Source organism: Aythya ferina (assembly GCF_964211825.1).
Source record: "Aythya ferina genome assembly, chromosome: 25".
NCBI lineage: Eukaryota > Metazoa > Chordata > Aves > Anseriformes > Anatidae > Aythya > Aythya ferina.
The window spans coordinates 3,552,915-3,575,340 of record NC_140323.1 but is presented as its reverse complement, the minus strand read 5'-3'; the positions used below and the strand labels follow the sequence as shown (position 1 = coordinate 3,575,340).

At 54.8% G+C, this 22,426-nt stretch overlaps 2 protein-coding genes across 3 annotated transcripts; both read left to right on the top strand.

Moving 5' to 3' along the window:
- The first annotated feature begins 1,081 nt into the window (after positions 1–1,081).
- On the top strand, positions 1,082–14,564 carry FRS3 (fibroblast growth factor receptor substrate 3). Its single transcript, XM_084497792.1, has 7 exons — positions 1,082–1,238; positions 3,329–3,461; positions 3,694–3,782; positions 4,303–4,489; positions 6,441–6,602; positions 7,016–7,173; positions 7,973–14,564. The coding sequence occupies exons 3-7, from the start codon at positions 3,717–3,719 to the stop codon at positions 8,891–8,893; spliced, it is 1,494 nt and encodes a 497-aa protein (XP_084353918.1). The 5' UTR covers positions 1,082–1,238; positions 3,329–3,461; positions 3,694–3,716; the 3' UTR covers positions 8,894–14,564.
- Positions 9,552–22,269, top strand: LOC311423583 (gastricsin-like). Of its 2 annotated transcripts, none has more exons than XM_084497794.1 (9): positions 9,552–9,621; positions 17,575–17,728; positions 18,303–18,420; positions 18,649–18,767; positions 19,070–19,269; positions 19,538–19,657; positions 19,940–20,087; positions 20,337–20,435; positions 20,619–22,269. In XM_084497794.1, the coding sequence occupies exons 1-9, from the start codon at positions 9,608–9,610 to the stop codon at positions 20,772–20,774; spliced, it is 1,128 nt and encodes a 375-aa protein (XP_084353920.1). In that variant the 5' UTR covers positions 9,552–9,607; the 3' UTR covers positions 20,775–22,269. The 2 variants fall into 2 exon arrangements, with proteins under 2 accessions (XP_084353920.1, XP_084353919.1); XM_084497793.1 differs by lacking the exon at positions 9,552–9,621 and adding an exon at positions 16,013–16,737.
- Positions 22,270–22,426: the final 157 nt, after the last annotated feature.

Here is a 22,426-nt window from a genome sequence, read left to right as displayed (position 1 = left end):
TGCCCGTGGGTTTGGGGTGTGCTGGGGGCTGTGGGGTCTGGTGGGGGAGTCACTGTGTGGGGCGCTGCCCGGTGCTCCCACTGACCCCCCAAACCCTCTCCTGCCCTGCTGTCCCCATAAGCCCCTAATGACCCTTATAAGCCACTATGATGCCCCCATAAGCCCTTATTGCCCCCCATAAGCCTCCCCATAGGCCCCTATTCTCCCTATAAGCCCCTGTTGCCCCCCATTAAACCCCTAGTGCCACCCTATAATCCTCTATTCCCCCACTATAAGCCCATGTTGGCCCCCTATTCCCCTCCATATAAGCCCCTATTCCCCCTGGTAAGCCCCCATTGCCCACCTATTACCCTCTCCATAAGCCCCTATTGCCCTCCTACCATCCCCCATAAGCCCCTATTATGCCCCCAGAAGACCCTATTGCCCCCCATATAACCCCTATTGTCCCCTATAACTCCCTATTGCCCCATATAAGCCCCTATTACCCCCATAAACCCCCATTACCCCCTCCATAAGCCCCTATTAACCCCCTATAAGCCCCTATTGCCCCCCTATTACCCTCTCCATAAGCCCCTATTATGCCTCCATAAGCCCCTATTGCCCCCTTATAACCCCTATTGCCCCCCTATAAGCCCCTATTGCCCCCCTATCACCCCCATAAACCCCCATTACCCCCTCCATAAGCCCCTATCGCCCCCCTATAAGCCCCTATTACCCTCTATACCTCCCTATTGCCCCATATAAGCCCCCATTACCCCCTCCATAAGCCCCTATCGCCCCCATTGCCCCCCCAGCCCCTCAATTCCCCTCACACCCCCTTCACCCCCTCCCCTCCCCGTAGCCCCGCCCCTTCCCCATAACCCCGCCCCTTCCCCATAACCCCGCCCCCTCCCCTTTTAGCCCCGCCCCCTCCCGCAGCGCCGCGTCCCTCGCGCGCCCCCCAGCGGCCTCCTCCCCTCCTTCCCCCCCCCTCCCCTTTTGGTCCTCCCAGCGGGCGACGCTCTAGGCGGCGGCCGCCCAACTCGCTGCTCCCGGAGGACCCCGGCCCGGGCCTGGCGGTGGGGGGGGAGCGGAGGCGGTGGCGGGGCCCGGCCCGGTCCCGGTCCGCAGCCAAGGCCCGGGGGGCCGGGCAGGGGCCGGGCCGGGCCGGGGGGAGGCGGCAGGAGGCAGCGGGGAGCGGCGCCGAGCTCCGGGCACGGGCCTCGGCTCCCGGACGGCGGAACCGGGCAGCGCCTCAGGTAGAGAGCGGCTCCGCGGGGCGCTGGGGGAGGCCCCCACGGGGGTCTTGGGCCTACCCCGGGGGTCTTGGACCCACCCTGGGGGTCCCGAGACCACTCTGGGGGCCTGAATCCCCCCCCCGGGGGATCTGAGCCCATCCCGGGGGTCTTCAGCCCATCCCGGGGTCCTGAATTCTTCCTCCCGGGGGTCTTGAGCCCCCCTCGGGGGTCTTTCCCACCCCCCCAAGGGTCCTGAGACCACCCTGGGGGTCCTGAAGCCCCCCCCCGGGGTCCTGAATCCCCCCCCCGAGGGACCTGAGCTCATCCCGGGGGTCCTGAATCCCCCCCTGGGGGTCTTTCCCACCCCCCTAGGGGTCCTGAGACCATTCTGGGGGTCCTGAGCTCCCTCCCGGGGGTCTTGCCCCCTCCCCCGGGGGTCTTGAGCCCATCCCGGGGTCCTACGCCCATCCCGGGGGTCTTGAGCCCCCCCCCCCGGGGATCCTGAATCCCCCCCGGGGGTCCTGAGCCACCCCCAGAGTCTTGAGCCCATCCCTGGGGTCCTGAATCCCTCCCTGGGGGTCTTTCCCACCCCCCCCTAGGGGTCCTGACACCACCCTGGGGGTCCTGAGCCCCCTCCCCCCGGGATCCTGCGCTCCCCCCCAGGGGTCTTGGCCCCCCCCCCTAGGGTTCCTGAGCCCCCCCCCCTCCAGCCCTCCACCCCTTCCCCTCCATGCAGCCCCTGCACTGCCCCTTGTCCCCCTCCCCAACTCCCCAGTTTCCCCCTTGCCCCCCCAGTTGGGGGCTTCATGGGCTGGGGGCAGGCGCGTTGTCCCCAGGCTGGGGTCTGCCCGAGGGCTGGGGAGGGTTTGGGTTTGGGGTCGGCGGCTGGGACCTCCTTGGAGGTCTGACAATTAATTTTTGTTCGTTATCAGGCCCCCAGCCAGGAGCCCCTGTAGGGGAGAGAGAGCTGGGTATTGGGGGAACTGGAGGGGAATGGAGAAGAAAGAGGCAAAAATAACTTGTTTTCTACAGGATTTTTATTTTTTTATTGATGATATGGGAGGAGGAGAGCAGAGGCTGTAGAGGACGAGGCCCCCGCTGACCAGGGTAGACGGAGCAGAGAGGAACCTGCTGCTGAATTATTGCTCCAACCCTGGGGTCAATCCCCTCTGGGTGCAGGACTCGAGGTGCTGCTGCTCCTGGGGTGCCCGCAGGCAGCGAGGGGCAGGAGGCAGCCGCTGAGTTGGTGCCCGAGCTCCTCCAGCACACCCAAACCGTGGCCCTTCTGCCCCTCCAGAGGGTTTTGCGGGGTCTGGGTGCAGCCAGGAGCTCCCGAGGTGTCGGGGCTGAGGTGAGGTGACCCAGAGCTGCCCGGGAAGGTCGCCCAGGTTGTGTTTTGGTGTCAAAACACAACCTAGGTCCGTTAAGATTGCACCAAAATTCCCGTTTTTTTCCTCGCTGCTAGGTGTGCCATTCCTGCGTGCTTCACGCTTGCACTTACTGTTAGCAGGTAGCAGAGTTTTGGGGCATTTTTTGCTTTTTTGTAGTCTGAAACAGAGCAGCTGCTGTGTTTACTTGCTTTTAAGGCTCTTGTTCTCAGACCCTTGAGGGCTTTCCATCGGATGAAGACGCCTTCATGCTCCTAAGCAGCAGATGTGTCAATCCCTCGTGTCCTCACCTCTCCTGCTTAGGGTCCCAAAGCCAAGAAGGAAAATGTCTCGTTTTTAGGTTTTCTAGCTGGTATTTCTTCAGAAGTTCGGCGTTGAAAGCACTCGCTGCTCTCTGCCCGTTGGGATGTCTTCAAGCCCAGTGTCTGTGCTGAGTTCTTGATAAGTTTGTTAGAAAATTGGCACAGCTAGCAGAGCAGGATGATTTACACTCACCGTGCAAAGTGTGTTTGAACATCTGATGCCTGCTCTAAGCCTGCTGTGCATTTTAGGAGCAGCGAGTGCTGAATTATTCCCCGTATTCATTCAAGTGCAGGTAGCTATTAAAAAACCAACACGTGCCTTCCTTTTCTTGGGATATTTGAGGATAAATTCAGTGACGCTTTCCTCCGTGCTTATTGTCCCCTGGTTTACTGATCTCCTTCACTTTAATTTCCTTTTCAGGGGGAAGATGGGGCAGTTTCCCTCGTGCTCTAGGTGACTGACACCTGCTTGCCATGAAGTCCCGAAGGAGATAGAGGGACAGCAGTGGGAATTTCTTCTCACCCTCCAAAAGCACCCAAACAGTTGCCTAATGGTAAGCAAGCTGCTGTTATTATTATTAGGCTTTTATTAGGCTTGTGTTACGTGGTGTCTAGTAATCGAGGAACACAAAGCTCTCAAAGCACCAACGTTTGAGATCCAGACACACCGAGCTGTGTGAAGAGGGGGGGAGGAAGGCACAGGCTGTGAATGCTGCTTGTTGGGAGAGGGGTGGGAGGAGTTGGCTTGGAAATGTGATTGTCTTCTGGTTTGTGGCCTTTCCCCAGGGATTACCTCTCCTGCTGACGTCATGGGGAGCTGCTGCAGTTGTCTGTGCAGAGACAGCATCCCAGACAACCACCCCAGCAAATTTAAGGTAGGTTTTGGACCCCAGCCCCATTGCAGAATCTGGCAGGGCTGGCTGCTAGCAAAGCCCAGCGTGGGTCGGACTCCAGGCATGAAAGTAACGAAAAACTCTGCTCCTGCAGATAAGTCTTTCAGCTGATAAGATTTGCAAACACGCTGCTGATTTATTTTATTATTATTAAGCATCCTCTGCTGCAAATCTGTTTGTGTTTGCAGCAGAAATTTCCCCTGCGCTGAGACTCAGCCTGAGCAAGGAAATGGAGAGCTGGAGAGAAACCTTTTATTGCTCAGGGCTGTGTTCCAGTGGCTTTGTTGAGGCACATCAGCTGAACTGCCAAGCGCACAGTCTCCAGGGCTGCCGCCTTGGCGCCTGGTGCCAGCGATGAATTCATGCTCTCGACCGAGATAAAGTCATCTGGGGAACTGGAGGGGAATCCATGGGAATCAGAGGATCTCTGTGGGTGGCCGTTTGCTTTTTAATGCGTGTCAACTCCCTGAGCTTCCAGCTGAGCAGTGCCTGGCCTCCGCAGGTAACGAACGTGGACGATGAAGGCAACGAGCTGGGGGCTGGGATCATGGAGCTGACGCAGACGGAGCTCATCTTGCACACTCACAAGCGGGACGCGGTCCGGTGGCCCTACCTCTGCCTGCGCCGCTACGGCTACGACTCCAACCTCTTCTCCTTCGAGAGCGGCCGCCGCTGCCAGACGGGGCAGGGTGAGTGCTCATCTCCTGGGGGAAGGAGCTCCAAGGTTTCTGCTCCCTGGCAGCCGGGGCTGAGCCGATGCTCCCAAATTCCCCCAGCTAACAAATCCACAGGTCCTTCTGCAGCCTCTGTTCCCCCAGAACACCATTGGGCATGCACATGCAGTCGATCCTCCCAATTAAAACACTTAATGAGAGCTCTGGACCTGGTCATAAATCTCATGGTCTCATTTTGCTGGTGTGCTTGCACTCGAGGTAATTAGTGAAACAGGACTGAGCTCAAGCCTCCCTTGGATGGAGCACATTTAATGTCAGGGAGAGTATTAGGTACCCAGTCAGCTCCAAAGGATGCACAGCCATGGTAAGAGGGGCTGCTGGATGTGTTTCAGTGCTGGGAAGTGCTTTCTGCAAGACTAAAGCTTTGCCAAGCATCTTTTAGCTCTGGGACATCAGCTGCACCTTTCTCCAGCCCCCTCTTAGTACCCGATTATTTCACGGGGCTCTCAAGCACCCCTCAGTAGCAGCAGTTGTTTCAACGCCGTTTGCTTTTCACCACAATCTCTCTGCTTTGGCGGGTGCTGCTCCTCCTGACTGCTTTGTATTTTGTGTCTGGCAGCGCTCCGCAATGTAGAGGGGAAGGGACTGGTGCGTTTTGCTGATTTTATGCACGGGGATGCTGTGCATAGGAGAGGGAAGTGAGTCACCCAGGACTGTGTGCCAAGTCATCAGCACCGGGCGCAGGCTCCAGTTTTCCTCTGGTGCCTCCGAGTTCCCCCACCGGTCTGTCTCTTGCTTTTAAAGAGCTGAGCGTTTTCCTGGCGTATGCATCCCAGGAGAAGGGGGGGGGGGAAAAAAGTTTGTTTCCTCATTCTATTAACGTGTTGGTAAACTCCTTATCCAAAAGGACTCTGCGCGACTGTTCGGTGTCTGTGGAGCACTGCACAAATCTGTAGTGCCGTATGCTCCTTCAGATTTATGGAAGTGGAGCTTTCCTCCCCTGGCATCGCGTGCCAGCGATGGGAACTGCTTGTCTGCGGTCGTCTGTTTTGCCTTTTCCAGCATCGGGGATTAGAATTCTGCTGTCGGTGCTTTTGGGTTTTATTTAGACCCGGGGAGTGGTGATAAAGCTGTTTGCTCTTCGTATCCTAGGACGTTTTTAGCAGACGCACACTTACTCATCGGTCTTAATGCAGCCAGAAGTGAGAGGGATGGCACTGTGCTGTGATGAGTTCTCCTTTCCTTGTAGGATTTCTTCTGCTGCATTAATTTTATTTGGAGGATTGCTTCCTGGTGCCGCTCCTCATCTTATATAAGGCAGAAATAGCTGTTTGTTTTTGTTTTTTTTTTTGGCCAGAATGTTTTAAACATTATTCTTTGGAGTAGCAGCAGCTGTTGCCATGCCGTCCTCGTTGCTATGGCTTTTGTGCGTGCGTGTGCGTGCCAGCTTGGGATTGGCTTGCTCTGCACACACCAGCTCTGGTTTGGGCTGCTCGTTTGGGGAGACACTTCTGAATTTGATGCATTTCTGAAATTACGTGCTCAGCCCTCCCTCCCGTACACACCCCACAGGGCCCAGCTCAGCTTCGACCAGTCGCTGGACAGACTTTCCCATTGCAGCGAGAATTGGCCAGGGTGCCAAGCGAGTTAAAACAGAAGATGAGAGCTGAAACAAGACTGTTAGCTGTCCCTTTTCACACCTCTGCTCATCTAGAGTTGGGTGCCATAAGATAATTGAAGCACTCGCTGTTTTTCTTGTAAGAACGCACCATTTGGTGCGATGATGCTTTAATCCACTGAGTTACCGGTAGGTCTCCTGTGAATGTGAGTTGCAGGGGTTGATTCTGTCAAACCCAGCAAAAGAACCCCAAATTTCCCCTTCGTTTAGAGCGCAGAATTATGTCTTCTCTGATTAAAGCAGGATTGCTTTCTTCTTTTTCTGACCCTCCTCCTCGCTACTCCGCAGGGATTTTTGCCTTCAAGTGTTCCAGAGCGGAGGAGATCTTTAACCTGCTCCAGGACCTGATGCAGTGCAACAGCATCAACGTCGTGGAGGAGCCCGTTGTCATCACCAGGAACACTCACCCCACCGAGCGGGAGCTCTCCCGGACCCCCCAGGCACCCAGCAGTAAGGCTCCTTCGGGCTGTGGGGAGAAGCAGGCGCAGAGACACGGGTGATGCCTGCGATGGCTCGTGCCAAAGTGCCCCTGGCAGGGCACGGATCTCTCTTGAGCGCTGCCTCACTGCTGGCCTGTGTCTTTATGCCCATGTGCCCCGTGTAGTGGGTTTATTTTAAGGCCCCACTTGTCTGCGATGTGGTGTTTTGTTCCCAGGGAAATGGCAACAAAAAAACCAAACCCCTTGGGTAGTCAGCCAGGTTGTCACCCTTTGGTTGGTTTTCGTCTTCCCCAGACCAGCTGATTCTGATTTAGAGAGTGCAGTGCAGAGGCCAGCTCGCTGTGAGAACACAGTCAACTCTTTTTGTTTGATACAAAAAAAAAAAAAAAAAAAAAGCTCTGACTTGTCTTTGTTCTTCCCCAGGTCTGGGTTACACCGTCCCAGGATTTCCCAACGGATTTCACAGCTTCTCTGGAGAACCCCTGTCCTACTCAGCAGCCCGCCACCCCTCCGTGAGCAGCCTGAGGCATTCCTCCGTGGGTGAAGACTCCACTCATGCCCTCATTGGGCCTGACGAGCAGGTAAACACGGATGCCCTAAATTCTGCTGTTTGCGAGCAATGAGCTCGATTTGCTTCCAGTCCTGTGCAATTCTTGGTTTCTCTTACTCCTGCTCAAGGTCCTTACTCAAGGGCCCTCAGGGGTCCTTGTCTCTTTGCCATCCTTTTTCTCTTTTGCTTCATTGTGGTCTCAGAGACTTCTGCTCTGATGCTTCACCAAAACAGGCACTCCACTGAGGTGGGCTGACGGGCTTCCTCGTTCCCCATCTGTTCATTACTTGACAATTATTTAACAGCAGCACTTAGCTTGTGAATCTCATATTTCCTTATCCACCAGCTATCGCTGCAACCCCTAAACCGATCTGTAAATGTGTGCCTGAGTTCAGGTTTGTTTAATTTTTGATGCTCGGCTCTTTATTCTCAGCTTTAGAAATTATGATTTTTCCCTCCGTAATTCATCTTGTCTCAGCCACTCTCAGAGAAGCCTGTGTAGGGCTGAGTGCTGCCATATATATCCCATGTTAGGAGCTGAAGGAAACGTTTTTCGGGTGGCTTTGCTTCTTGTTCTGTACCATGTGCATCCAGTGTGAAACAGATGATGTGTATCTGCTGCAGTCGGACTCCTTTTTTTTCTCTCCCTCGGCGCACAAATCCAGAAATGACTTTTGTTTTTCTTCCCCAAATCTTTCCAATATCTGATTTATTTTTTTTTCATCTCCTTCATCACCACTTTTTCCTGTCGCTTTCTCAGCTCCCGGCGGCTGCTTCGCCCTCGCCTCTTCTCTTCTCCTTTCACTGTCCCTCTGCTTCTCTCCTTGCAGTCCCACACCTACGTGAACACGGCCAATGGTGATCAGGAGCCGAGGGGCCGACACTGTATGCACTCCTTGCCTGAAGCCCACCCTCCTTTCCCTCATAGGAACCGCAGCTGCTCCCTCGAAGACCGCAACCCCCAGGTCTTTCTGCAGCCGGGGGAGGTGAAATTCGTCTTGGGCCCCGCGCCCAACTACAGGCGCATCTCTCGGCACCCCCAGGAGTGCAGGACCCACTTCTGCGCCCCCAACAACAACAACAACGAGTGCGAGGGTGAGTGTCCCTCACCCCAGTGCGTCTACGAAAACGTCAACGGCTTGCTGCCCCCCGCCACCTCGTCCCTCTGCCGGGCCGGGCGCTTGAAAGTCCCCCGGGAGGACGCGGGCTCGGCCGGCTGCTCGCAGCGCAGAGCTGCCTTGCTGCACTACGAGAACTTGCCCTCGCTGCCTCCGGTGTGGGAGTGCCAGCCTCTCCGACGGGGCGAGGAGGACGCCGGGGACGTGCTGACGCCTTCCCCTAACGGCTACCCCGAGGCTGGCGAGGAGGATCCCCTGCAGAACTACATGAACTCGGAGAGCGCCGCGCTGCACGGGGGCAGCAGCTTGCGGCGAGGCAGCTTCTTACCCAAACCCCGTCGGGGCTGCGTGCCCAACGTCTTCAGCTTCGATTTCCCCCGGCCCCGGCTGGAGCAGCCGCGGCAGCTCAACTACATCCAGGTGGAGCTGGAGGCTGAGCCTCGAAAAGGCCACGCGAAGCCCCCAGCCCCCTGTGCCGCGCCTCCCGCTGCCCACGAAGCCCGCCGGACGGACTCCTACGCCATCATTGACCTCAAAAAGACAGCAGCCATGTCCAATTTGCAAAGGGCCCTGCCGAGGGACGACGGGACTTCACGGAAAACCCGACATAACAGCACTGACCTGCCTCTGTGAGGGGGGCTGCCGAGCGCTGTCTTGTGGCTTTGGTCCCTGCCCTTCGGTGTGGCTTCCATTCGCCATCGCCCTCTGCTTCCCCGTTACCCCGTTTCCTGGTGTCATGGGATGGGTCCTACAGCTGATGTCAAGGCTAGTCTGTCCGTCCGTCTTCCCCTCCCCGTCTCTCCCATGTAGTTTGTTTTCTAAAGCCTTACGGGATGTGGGAAGCTGCTGTTGGAGGTGAACGGAGGGGCAGGAGGTGGCAGCAGGAGGTGCTGTGCGGGCACCACCTCGGGCAGGGCTAACTCTGACCTCCCGGCAGCTCCGGGGGCAGTGCAGGTGGTCCCAAAAACGAGGTGCTGGGGGAGCTCCACAGCAAATCAAGCTCATCTCCCGTGGATTTCACACCTTGCAGCTCCGGGGGCAGCAAGCTCTGCGGTCAGGCCACTCCAGAGTTGGTTCTTGCCTTGTGCTTTCCCTGGTCCCCGACACCATGGGAGCTCATGCTGCAGTCTTTCCCCCCTCAGCTTGCTCCTTCCTCCCTCTGCACTGTTTCCTTGAAGCTCGCAGAAGCTTCTCGTCCTTCTGGCCCTTTCCCAGATTCGATTTAAATTGGGCGACTCTAGAAATTAGTAGAGGAGGAGACACAGCCATGGACACAGACACTGTGATCACACAAACCTCATTTCCTGAAGACACCCTGCTTAAAAAGAGGAGGGGAAGACTGCAAGGATGAGAGATTGCAGGTTTGCGATAGAAGCCTTCAACTGTACCGTACACTGTTTTGATTTTTAAGGGTTCTTTTTTGGTGGCTGTTCAGAAGTGCTGTTGACTTGCCGATTAATTTATTCGTTTATTTATTTATTTATTTATTAAATGCTCTTTTGCCTTCCCAGTGGTAAATTGCCAAAAACCGGTGCCAGTACAAAGCGTACTTGCTCCACGCGCTGTGCCTGGGGTCTCTGATGAGAGCTGGTGGCTTTGCTGAGCTGTGGCCGGGGAAAAGAGCAGCCAGGAATCATTGTTTTTTTTTTTAATTTTATATTTTTTAACCGGGATTTGCTGCCGCAGGGCGGGTGGGTGGGAGGGAAGCGGTGGGGGAGACGTGGGAGCGCGAGGAGAGCTGCGAGGCAGCCGAGCTTGGAGTCGTATCAAAGACGTTTCCACCACCCACGTGCCTGGCTGGGCCCATGAGAAATATTTGATCTGCGTTTCCAGCGAGCGTGCCGCGCGTTTCCTACAACTGCAGCCTTGGGAAGGGCTGAGTTTCAGCTCTCGGGTAAACTCGTGGCCTTTGATGTTGGGTTTTTCTGTTGACGCTGGGGCTGAGCTTGAGCTGAGCTGTCAGGCCGCCCTTTGAGGTCCCGTGTAGGGTCTGTGCTCCGCTCTGGGTGGGGACGTGCCACCGCCCCTCTGCGTGGCGACCTGCTGCAGCTCAGTCCCTCCCCGGGTCACTTTGTCATTGCGAGCTGCTTCTAAGCACCTGGGTTGCTTTGCAGGCCCACGTTTCTGCTCTCTGTGTTCATCTTCCTCCCTAGGATGCGAGCTGAGGGGTGGAGCGCTCGTTTGCTGAGCCTCGCCGTGTCCTTGTTCCTAAAGCTTTCTGATTTGAAGTCAGAGAAAGGGGCCAGGACCTGGTCAGCCAGCCATATAACCTGCGAGGTCCACGGGCTCAATTTCCATACTTCTGAAGCTCAGCCTGGTTTTCATGCTGCTCTGTCATGCCGAAACGGGACCCTTTTGGGGTCAGAAAGGCATCAAAGGCCGGGCGGTGCCGTGCCTGCGTCTGCACAGCACGGATTCCTCGACCTGTTCATTGCACTAGAAATTCAAAGTGCACCACATGCTTCAATTCAGTGATTTTTCCTTTATTTTTGGGAAGTTCTCATGCTTGTTGTATGCTCTTTTCTCCACCCCAACCCTTGAGTGATTTATAACCGAAAGGAAACCCAAGTCATCTATTTTTATATGTGTGCCAAGTGACTTTATGTGGAGGGAAAAGGACAAGTAATGCATTCCCCTAAACCTATCAAACTTCCATTTGAGGAAGTGAGAGAAGAAATTGTTTCACTCGATGTATTAAAGTTAACTGCATTAAGCCTTAACCAAACTACTTAAATAATTCTAATTATTTTTCTAATTTCTACATGAGAAGTGTCTAACCTGTCAGCGTCGCCCCCGGGACAGCTCCAGCGGCTCTGACCCCGCAGCGCGGTGCTCTGGGAGCCTCCACGTGAACCTGCCTTCACAACAGCATCACTGCCCGGCTGGGAAATACAAAACACTCCCCGATTTCACCCAGAAAGGCTAAAAAAGGATGAAATATCTCACATTTATGTGGAGCACGGTGGCAGGGCCAGGTCTGCAGGCTGGGTGTGTGCTGTTGGGTGAGGGCTCGCATGTGGCTCAGCCTTGGGGCACCTGCTGGTGGCACCTCCTGCTCCCTGTGGTGTCCCCTGACCTGGCTGCGTGTCCCCAAGGGCTGGGACATGCCTGGAGGTGTTGGGACGAGCACGGCTGCGTTGCTGGGGGCTCCTCGCCGCGGTCCCCCGAGGGGCCAGGCTGCTGTTTATGTGGCTCAAATTAGCTTCAGATTGGGGAAAGCTGCCCTTGCTGTTTGGGTTGCTGCCATTCACATCCTCCTGACGAACTGTGCTGTCTGCCTTGTGCCTCCTGCCCTCCTCCAGCAATCCCCAAGCTCCCCTACCTCATGAGGACATCAGAAGCAGCGAGGAGAGCCTTGGGCAGCAGCTGAGTGCGTGCGCAGCACCCACCGGTCCCCGCCAGCCTCCCGCACCCCTTTTACAGCTGCACCTAAGGAGGAAGGAAAAAAGAGATGCATTTTCTCATCGTTAAGGAAGAACTGATGCTGGCTGCTCTCAGAGAATCGTAACCCAGTGGGCACCTCGCTTCTCCATCCTCTGCTTCACGCTGCGCTATCGCCACCTCCCCGGAAAGCCTCGGGGATGAAAAGCTGCTCACAGCCCGTCGTTCGCAGGGGGTTTGTTTAATGTTTAAGCAACTCGGTAGGAAACTTCATGTGGGCAAGCAGGAAACCAGTCGTTTATGGCTTTCAGGGTGTGCATCAGGTCCGCGTGCAAGTCATTTTTCTCATTTTTCTTCGCTTTTGTGGAAAACTTCACCAGAGCAATATCTGCGTTAAGTGACCCGGACCCTTTCATAACTTCTTAAACCTCAATTTTGCAGGTGGTGTGGAGGTGTGAGAACAGACCAGAGTTGGTTGAACACTGAGGCAGAAGTTCTAGGGGCACTGGGAGCAGAAATGTCACTAGTTTGGGTTTCTCCCTGGTGTTTCCACCTGTGTGGAGCTCTCCAGTGTCGCAGCTTCCTCTAGTGGTCAGACCTGAAACGGTTGCAGAGTTAAAATCGGTACGAGGTCGGAAGGCCGGGGCGTTTGGTGTTTTTTTTTCATTCCTTCAGTTTGATTTGAGCATTGGGCAGTAGGGATCCCTCCTGAGAGCCCTTTGGAGTCATTCCTCCTTACGGTTTTCTTTTGGTTGAAAATTCTGAATTGTGCTGTCTCTTTGTGGCACTTTGCAAGGATGGATCTTGCAGGTCTTGCTTTGAGCCTTACGTGCGAGTTCGCTGGGCTTTCCCAAGGAGTGCACGGACACGTTTGTGCTCACCTGGATGGGAAACAAACCAGGGATTGCCACCGACTCCTCCTGCCCCACCAGCCATGGTTCTCCCCCCGCAGGGAAGATGTTCTCCGCAGAGCAGAACTCCTCACCCTTTGTGGTTGCGTCCCCAGATCTGGATTTAAGACTGCATGATCCAGCCAGCGCCCTGTGCCTCCAGCTGGTGCTGCCCAGTTGTCCGAAAGGAAAGGAACAAGCTGTGTCCATCTGAAGACATCTGAAGCCTTCTCCAGCACCGGGCCCTGAAGCTGAGCAAATCCCTGAGATCCTTTAATTCCCAGCTTGGTTCTGCAAGGCAGGTGGATCCCTCGCCTGGTGCCCCTCGTGCCCGGCTGTTCCATCCGTGGATGGGAACCTGGAAAAAGGGCGGTGTGCAGGCAGCTCCTGGGTTTGCTGAGACTTTCTTTGGCTCCTCAGAGGAGGTTTAGGCAACCAAATGAAGCTGGCAGGGGGAACGGTGATGACCTGACGGCTTGAATCTGGCTGCTGGATCCTGGGTTTTGCTGCTCGGTGGCTCCTGCTGGAGGCTGCGGTGCTGCTTCGCTGTCCTCTGCGTGTAGGATCGAGGTTCAGGGGACGGCTGTGGAAGCAGCTGTCTGCTGTGCAGCGATGATTTGACTGACTTAACCTTTTTAAGTGATTCTTGTTTGAGCTCTGAGTTAATCAACCAGAGTTTCTCCCCTGATATTTCTTCCCCGGTGACTGCATAAAGAGATCTTCTACCCTTCCCTTTCCCAGGAACCTGCTGGGAGGTGGAGAGCTTCCCATGGCTCCCAGTCGTTGTTTGTTGTGGGAGGGTTTTTCGTTTTGTTTTCTAATTTTAACCCGTTTTATGTGCCTGCTTTCCCCTTGAGAAAAGGTGGTCTGCTTATTTGTGAGCTGGATCTGCCTTACAGGGAGGGGGGTGGCAAAGGAGAGGCTGGCTTGTGAGGGTTAAGGGATCAATATTTCTGCAGATTTTGATTGTCTCAGTACTAAGTGTCACTTTTCTTACCTAAGCCATGCTGTCCTCCGGGACAAAACCCAAACCCAGCTTCAGCTCCTGCTGTCTTTCTTTCCAGCGAGCGATTACTGACCAAATACCTCCGATCCCCAGGACCCTGTCTCGCACCAGCAGGGCTCCCGCCTCGGGTTCTGCCCCGCGTTTCCTATCCCCGTGCCTCAGTTTCACTGTGGCAAAACGGGGAAGGCGGCGGCGACCTCCTTGGTGTGCTGATGCCTGTGAGATCCGAGGGAGAGCGTTGCGGCAGGGCTTGGTACTACGGCTCTATGTTCTCTTAGCCATTTTCTCCCCAAATCCTTCCTCTGTCCCTCCACGTTACGCTGCTCAGCCCTCGTGGGTCGTATTTTGACTGTGAAATAACATTAACGAGCGATTGTTAATGAGCGTTGTTGCCTCATCGTGGTCCAAATTCAGCTTCCAGGGGGCTGCAGCCAGTCTTTCTGGGAAGTTTCTCTTTCCCCCAAACGTGGCTCCTGGTGAAATGCTGCGCGCAGGTAGCAGAACAGGTTCAGATTCCTGTTACCAAACAGGACCAAAGGTTGAATACATTAGGGGAAATCCCGAGAGCTTTGAAGTTGCCAATTACGAGCCGGGGTGTAGAAAAAAAGTTAATTCTTCAGAAGGGGCCTGATTTGTTTTCTCTTCCCTAAGTGAATGTGATTTTTCAAGTCGAAAGACCCAGATGCATCCGTGTTATCTCGAGCTCTTCTCCCACGTGGTTCTCCGTGTTGTTCCTTGTTACTGCTGTCTCTGATACCGAACATTTTGGATGCGGCAGAAAAACGAAGGTGCTCCGGGGCTCCGGCCACCGGGGCCTGGGTGGATCTTAGCGGAGGGGTTGATCCCGCTGTGTAATTGCTTCTTCGGGTTATTCCTATGGGTATCCATTCGGTCCCTCTTTATATTTCATCCGGGTGTAACCGTAAAGGCGAAGAACAGTAGCAGTGCTGTGTGACCCGAGGAGTGCTCATGTCTTACCTTAACGTGCACTACGAATGTATACAGAATAAACAGAATATGACGATTAGCCGCTGGTCGCGTCCTTTTTATTTAACATTGACTGCTTGGAGGGGGGACGGGATGGATGAAGTCAACCTTCTCCTGCCTGTGGCCTCTCCAAGCCCACCTCGTGTCCTGCAAATTCGCCCTTTTCACCCTGGCCCCTGTGGCCCCGCAGCATGGCTGTGGCATGCCCGATGTCTTCAGGACCAGCTGTCCTGGTGCAGCTCAATCCAGGTTTCTGGCAGCGTTTGCTTTCCAGGTCTCCCTCCCGTGATGGAATTACCTCAGCGCTGCTTTTACCTTAAGCATCTCTTCTGCTGTCTCCCGAATTTTTTGGCTTTGAACACCTCACCAGCTGTGGAGCAGAGCAGAGCAGGCTGAAACTCTGCATGACCCGTGCGTAACCTGGGACGTGCTACCAGAAGCAGCCATCAGGATCGCACAAAAAGGCAATCCCCCCACCCCCAAACACAGTTTTATGAACTCCAGTTTTAAAAGGCTGGGAGTTTTCCATCCAAATTCTGCTTTTTGAGCCTTCAGGGCGCTCACTTTTGAGTTTTGCAGATAAACGTAGGTGTTCGACCTGTTTTTTTGGGTTTTTTTTGAGCTTGATCTTTGAGAAGAAAGGAACAAAGCAGCTATTTCGACCTAAAAGCAGCTGTATTGAACTCAGTCACGGTTCTAGGAGGGAAATTACCCACCTCTGAGCGATTCCTGTCGGTGGTAACCCACCCCCAGCCGACCTCTACTAAAAACACATTTTTTAAAGGTGACAGTAAATGATGCATCTCCCATCGTGACCAGGCACAGCCGGGTGCCTTGTCCCTGCTCTTGTGGACTCCAAAGGTGAGATGCAGGTTAAATAAAAGAGCAATTAGCTCCTCGTGAAAGGTTTGGTCACCTCATGTCCCCGGTCAGTTGTGTCCTTTTTGTCCCCCTGTTGTTTTGGCCGGGGGGGGGGGGGTGAACAGTTGCTGCTGTTTGTGCCAATCCTTGGTGATAAGATAATGTTTGAGTTAAAAGATATTTTGTCCTTCTGATAATAAGCCAGGACACGAAATATTTGGCACGTGATGTGTTCCTAAACTGAACTGCTGAGCGGGAGAGGGCTGATGGTGCAGACAGCTCCCCACGGCCCTATTCTTTCTCCTTTTGCCCCAGCACCTCTCCTGCCCCAGGGAGGGGTAAATGTGTGTCCCAGGGTGGAGCAGCTCCTGCTCACTGCTGCTGGTGGTCAAAAACATCCTCTTGGACAGCTTGAAGAAACTAGAAAGGAAGCAATTCAGCGTGGCTTTTAGGAACAGAAAAAAAAAATAGGGCAAAATGCAATAAATTTGGGAAATAAAATGAGAAACTTGTGCGCAGGCAGATACCTTTATCCTAACCTCTGCTGGCTGGTGAGCAGGGGTTCCCTCTGTGGGATAACTCCATAGCTTCACGTTTGTTTGAGCAGGGGACTGAGCTCGCTGCAGAAATGTTTGGCTGAGGCTCTGAAACCACCGAGTCTTCTGCAGGATCTTTTTTTAGGGCACAGCCACCGCTGGCGGGTCCTCGTGGACCAGGCTTCCATCGAGACAAGCGTCAGGAGGAGAGCATGGGGGTGCCTTGGACTTGGATGTGCTGAACGTGGGCTGATCCGTGCTCGCTGGAGTCCTGCCCTTAAGATTCCCTATTTCCACCAGGGGTAGTGTGCGGTTTGGAGGGGTGGGATGGATTTGGGGGCTGGTGCGAACGAGGTGCCCTGGGCACGGTGCCTTTCCTTGGGTTCTGCCACCGCTTGGTGCAGGGCGGGTTTGCCTGTTTGGCCAAATTATAGCAAAGAAGAGAGAGTTGTGGGGTAACATGCACAGTTTAATCCCTTGGTGCATGGAAATCCCTCCTGAAAGCTCTTCCCCAGCAGGAGCCCAGTTAAGAACCACTAACAGGGCCTTCTGTGCCGTCCTAAGAGCGCAATCCTTCGTGCATGGAGTCTCCTCTGCAAGCCCATGGGTTTCTCTCGTCCAGGGTCATTTTGGGACTTTCTAAAGTGCTAGAGGTAAGAGCAGGAATGGAAACAGGAGATAACACAACTGCTGATAACCCATGTTAGTCTTTCCAGCCTCTTCCTGGAAACCCTTTTTCATTTCTCTTTCAAGGAAGTCTTTGATAGCCCTATCGAATCCAAAGGAGTTGAGTAGCAGCGAGCTTGACTCTTGCAGGTTTGGATTATTCCCAAGAAGTTGTTCTTATCGGCTTTTTCTTTTTTCTTCACCGTTGTTTTTCAAAAAATAGCTTGCACGTACAATGGCGTTAGCCACTGGTGTTTGACTTTGGAGTTCTCGAGATATTCCTTAGCGCTGTGGGAAAGTCTCGAGCAAATATTTTGGGTGCACTGATAAACCTCAGGCATGCGTGGGACCCTGATGCAGGGAGATAGCGAGCGTTTGGGGGTATATAAGGGTGTGCTGTGGGGCTTCAAAGGTCTCCTCGGAAGCTGCCAGCAAGGGAAGATCACCATGAAGTGGCTGCTCCTTGCCCTGGTGTGCCTGCACCTCTCCGAGGGGCTGCTGAGGTGAGTGAGGAGGAACCTCGGTCGTGGTTCAGCTCGTAACAGGACGGGGGCAAAGTCAGGAAGGGCGGCGGTGGGAAATCTGTTGGGGGTCTTAGGTTTTATCTGGGGCCAGCGCTTAGTATCGCGGAGAACTCCTTAGATAATGGTCATATTGGGTTGGCTTTCACATTAAAAAATAATAAATTGTATTTCACAGTGCAGCTCGCTGTATCCCAAGAAGTCATGGCCAAGGCAGGCCTGATGTCAAACTCATTTTTCATTAGTTGAAGGGATCGGGATCCAAAGCCCAGGGCCCTTCCCGTGGCCAGGTCTGGGTCACCTCCCTCCAGGGATGTGCTGATCAGAGCAAATCTGCCCGCGGGAGATGGGGCAGGCAGGGGACGGAGGCAGAAAAAATGGATAGAGGAATAAAATTGAAGGAGCTGGAGAGGTGGAGGCTTGCTTCACACCACACTGACCTGACGATTTTGCTCGTTGCGTGCAGGATTCCTCTGAAGAAAGGCAAGTCCATACGGGAAGCCATGAAGGAGAAGGGGGTGCTCCACGAGTACCTGCAGAAGCACCGCTACCACGACCCTGCCTACAAGTTCTTCAGCAGCTTCTCCAGCATCTACGAGCCCCTGTCCAACAGCATGGAAGTGAGTATCCGCTCATTGCTTAAACTAAGGGAGAGGAGAGACGGGAGGACCGAAATGAGAAAAGAGAGAGACGTTTGGGAAGTTCCTCGTAGGACCTTGAAGCCCAGTGTTTATTTCGGCAGCCGTTCTCGTGGCTGTGTAGGGAAAGAGGAAACGTTTCTGTTAGTGCGGATGGAGCTGCTCAGCTGTGCACTGATTTCTGTTTTGGAAACACACCCAGAGCAGCTCGTGGGGCACTGAGGGAAGGCTCCGTGCGCCCTGAGCAGCTCCCAAACACAGCTGCTGCCTCCTCTGTGCCACCAGGAGCTGTGCTTGGGGGGAGAGCCCGAGCAAAGAGCGATGCTGTGCTCCGGGCTAAATGTGTGCTGCTGTTTTAACCCCCCCTTGCTGGGAGCAAGGCGGTGTCAATGGCCAAGGGAGCAGAGCACTGACCCTGGCAGACCCTCCAGCCCCACGGAGCGGTGCTGGAAACCCCCGTCCCGTAACGCCAGCGGGGCTGAGATTTAGCAAGCGCACCTCGTGGTGCTGTTCGTTGGCTGAGGATGGGATGCAAGGAGTGTCCCCTTTCCTCCAGATGTCCTACTATGGGGAGATCAGCATCGGGACCCCCCCGCAGAACTTCCTGGTGCTCTTCGACACCGGCTCCTCCAACCTCTGGGTGCCCTCCACCCTGTGCCAGAGCCAGGCCTGCAGTGAGTAGCTCCTGGGCAAAGGGTTGGTGGTAAAAAAAAAAATAATAATAATAATAAAAAGGCTGAGGGTGGGCAATCCCTTTGGATCCTAGACTTCAGAGGTCCTAGTCAAGTTGGGGGATGCTTCTTTTGGCCACTGTTGTATTTAGGGCTTGCCTTACTGCTTGTTTTATCAAAAGCAGCCCCTGGCTGGAGCCGTCACCCTTCTGCTTTGCTCTCCCAATCCAGCCAACCACAACCTGTTCAACCCCAACGAGTCCTCCACGTTTTCAACCCAGGACGAGTACTTCTCCCTGCAGTACGGGACGGGCAGCCTCACCGGCATCTTCGGCTACGACACGGTCACAGTGAGTGACACCGTGGCGGGGGGGAGCGAGGGGCGCCCCGGTTCCCCGTGCGCCCTTGGGATGAGAGGGTGCACCCGGAAAAAAAAACAGGTTGATTGCTTCTGGGGTTTTCCCTCAGGAGCAAAAAGGGGAAAATCTATGGCTTGGCTCTAACAGTCTCTTATTGTGCGTAACACATGGTATTTGTACTGGTTTTGGCTCGCCGCCCCGCTGCGTAGCCCAGTGTCCTGCTGCCTCCTGGGGTCCCGCTGCCCTGGGCTGTGCTCTCAGGGGAGCTCTGCCCCTTTTCTCTCCTCCCCTAGATCCAAGGCCTCTCCATCACCAACCAGGAGTTCGGCCTGAGTGAGACCGAGCCTGGCACCAACTTTGTGTACGCCCCGTTCGATGGCATCCTGGGGCTGGCCTTCCCTTCCCTCTCTGCCGGCGGTGCCACCACGGTGATGCAGGGCATGCTGCAGCAAAACCTGCTGGATTCCCCCGTCTTCAGCTTCTACCTGAGCGGGTAAGGAGGCACCCCTTCCCCTTTTTCCTTCCATTTTGTGCAGCCTTCATGCTCTCCAGGAATATCCCCTTTATTTTTGTCGTTGCAAATCTCGTGAAACCTTCAGGGGGGGCTGGAAATTTGCGCTTTGTTCCTGCTCTCCTCCCTGTTCAACCTTTTCCCCTCCCTGTTCCTCTTGCTGGCACGCACCAGGCTAGCAGCAGGCTGCTGTCAGCGGCCACCGATGGCTGCAAACACCCGAGTGTGTCCCTGTGCCTTCCTCCTGCAGGCAGGAGGGCAGCCAGGGTGGAGAGCTCGTCTTCGGAGGCGTCGACCCCAACCTGTACACGGGGCAGATCACCTGGACCCCCGTCACCCAGGCCGGCTACTGGCAGATCGGGATCGAAGAGTAAGATGCTGCTTTCTCCAGCTGCCTCTAGCTTGTTTTAGATCTGCAGCCACAAGGAGAACCTTTCTGCCATCTCTGGTGGCTTCGAAGATTTCAGCTTTTAGGCGTTTTGGGGCTGTGGGGTCTCATCTTCACTTTGCTAATGTGTAACCAGAGAAAACCAGCCTTTAATGGTGCAGGTTGTGGAGGCAGAATTCAACCATTTCTCGTGCTCCTGTCCTCTGCTCATCCTGCAGCAGGTCAGGGCGCATTTCACGAGTGGTTTTTCTTCTCCTTCCGCAGCTTCTCCATCAGTGGGCAGAGCAGCGGGTGGTGTAGCCAGGGCTGCCAGGGAATCGTCGACACGGGAACCTCCCTCCTCACCGTCCCCACTCAGGTCTTCACGCAGCTGATGCAGTACATCGGGGCTCAGGCTGACGGCAACGGCCAGGTGAGAGCAGGCTGGGCAAAAGGAGGACTGGATAAGTTGGGTGCATCTGTCACAAGCAGGGAGTTGGGTTGGAGGCGCATCGGAAATCCCATTTTACCTCTAATTTCGGCGGAGGGAATGACGGATCTGATAAAATCTGCCTTCCTGGGTTCGGGGGTGGCAGCTCGTGCTGGGAGCCTGTCAGCCGTGTCCTGGCAGATGCGTGGAGCCCCCCGGCTACAAACCAGCCGTGCTTTTCTCTCTCCCTAGTACGTGGCGAGCTGCAGCAACATCGGGAGCATGCCCACCCTCACCTTTGTCATCAGTGGCACCAGCTTCCCCCTGCCTCCCTCTGCCTACATGCTCCAGGTACGGCGTCTCGCCCCCCATCCTAAACCCCAGTGCTGCTCCCGGTGGGGTCTGAGCCCCAAGAGATGAGGCAGAGCGGGTGGCTGGAGGGGGGCACGGTGGTCACAGCCTTGCTGAGAGACCCCCATGGGTGGGGAGAGCTCGGAGCGGGCACTTTCCAGCACGGATCTTTCCTCCCACCAGAGCAACAGCGGCTACTGCACCGTCGGGATCGAGTCCACCTACCTGCCCTCCCAGAACGGGCAGCCCCTGTGGATCCTTGGCGACGTCTTCCTGAGGTCCTACTACTCCATCTACGACATGGGCAACAACCAAGTGGGCTTCGCCACCGCTGTGTGAGCGGCCCCGGGGCCCGCGCTGACCCCGTCGCTGCTCGCCCTGGCCCCACGTCCCAGCTCCTCGCACCTCCATGTGCCAGAGCATCTCCTTCCCTGCAAAACCCCCTTTACTTAGATGTCTCTGTTGGAAATTGCTTTCTTTCCAAAGGGCACTACAAAGAAATAAAAGTCCGTAAAAGTAAGATAAAGCATGTGTGCTTTTTTTTTTTTTTTTTTTTTTTTTTTTTTTTTTTCCATAATGTGTATTTTCCTGTTCTTGGTACAAACAAGCCTGAGAATATTCTCATATTCATATGAGAATATGAATATGAATTCTCATATTCAATGAGAGCAGATGAAAACAGCCAACTTTGCTGCAGGCAGACTGTTCAGAGCAGCAGCAAACTCCACATTAAACCAAGCACAAGGGCACAAGGGCCCTTGTTATTTAGCTAAAATAATCTTAGAAAGCGGCCAGGCATTAGGCAAACGAACATCTCAGGCTTGAAATGCTTGGGGTGGCCAGGACACCTGCTGATGGCTCCTCTCTTGCTGTTCTTGCACTGTCAGGGCCGTGGATTTCTGCTGTCTGCTCTGCAAGGAGGGCTCCTGGGGCTGGCACGGCTCGTGGCTGAGCTGGGATGTTACACCAACGCTTTTGGAAAGGAAACCAGAAGTGAGAAGAGGGACATGGTCAGATCCTGCTGAGAGGAGATGCCCCGTGCCCAGCAGTGCAGGTGAGAGCTGCCCCGTGCAAGGATGCACGGCCACCGATGTCAGAAGCTGCAACCCCCTGATTTGCCTAAATCCCTCAGCAAACAAACCCCATCTAACACTTTTGGGCTCAAAAAGTGCCAAAAGTAGAATGTTTGTGCGTGCTGTAGAGGGCACCTTATTCCTTTGTCTGGTGGCAAGCCCGAGTCCCCATGGGGACCTGCAGATAACACTCGGTATATTGACGTTTTGATAACCGATCTTTGCTTTCAGCCAGAATTTGCCTTTTATCCAATCTTAATAAGTTGATCTTTCTATCAATCCTGCTAGCAAACAAGATAATTGCTTTACTACAGTCTCAATATCCAGCAAAGGACACGCGCTTCCCTGTGCTCCCGGGGGAGTGAAATATGTGCACAGCGCCGACACGGGATGAGCGCCGCGGCAGATAACGGAGGGCAGCGAGGAGCCGGGCTGCTCGGCGCAGGGTCCTGGGGGGGCACGGGGTGCTGAGCTGTGGGGTCATCCCCTCCAGGCTGGGTTTGTCTTGGCCAGGCCCTGCTGTGGCTCCTGGAGGTGTCCTGGTGCTGCGGGCGAGTCTGCAGGATGGCACAGGGGCAGGGCGAGGATGTGAGTTGTTTTCAGCTCAACACAAATTGTTTTTTTTAGCAGGGGGGGATGCTGGATGTCACGGAGAGTGGTTATGTAGCTGCGGGATTCCCCACCTGGTTATCCCCAGGGATGCTTTAATGGGGTAAAGCATCGTGCTCAGCAGCTGCTCGCATGCTTCTGGGCAGAGTCACAAAAAGACACAGGGTTCAGCTGCCCCCATGGGGACCGACTGCCCTGGGGTGACATCCCGGTGTCACCTGGTCACGTACCGCCACCCGTGCTCCTGTAGGAAGTTCCATTGGTGTGGCTTTATCCGAAACTTCTCAGTTTTCCCGCTGCTAGAAAATA

Coding starts and splice junctions, on each gene's coding strand:
- LOC311423583 (XM_084497793.1), top strand. CDS start 16,622: ATGTTAGTCTTTCCAGCCTCTTCCTGGAAACCCTTTTTCATTTCTCTT. Junction 17,729..18,302: donor CCCTGTCCAACAGCATGGAA/GTGAGTATCCGC, acceptor CCTTTCCTCCAG/ATGTCCTACTATGGGGAGAT. Junction 20,088..20,336: donor AGGCTGACGGCAACGGCCAG/GTGAGAGCAGGC, acceptor CTCTCTCCCTAG/TACGTGGCGAGCTGCAGCAA.
- FRS3 (XM_084497792.1), top strand. CDS start 3,717: ATGGGGAGCTGCTGCAGTTGTCTGTGCAGAGACAGCATCCCAGACAAC. Junction 3,783..4,302: donor ACCACCCCAGCAAATTTAAG/GTAGGTTTTGGA, acceptor TGGCCTCCGCAG/GTAACGAACGTGGACGATGA. Junction 7,174..7,972: donor TCATTGGGCCTGACGAGCAG/GTAAACACGGAT, acceptor CTCTCCTTGCAG/TCCCACACCTACGTGAACAC.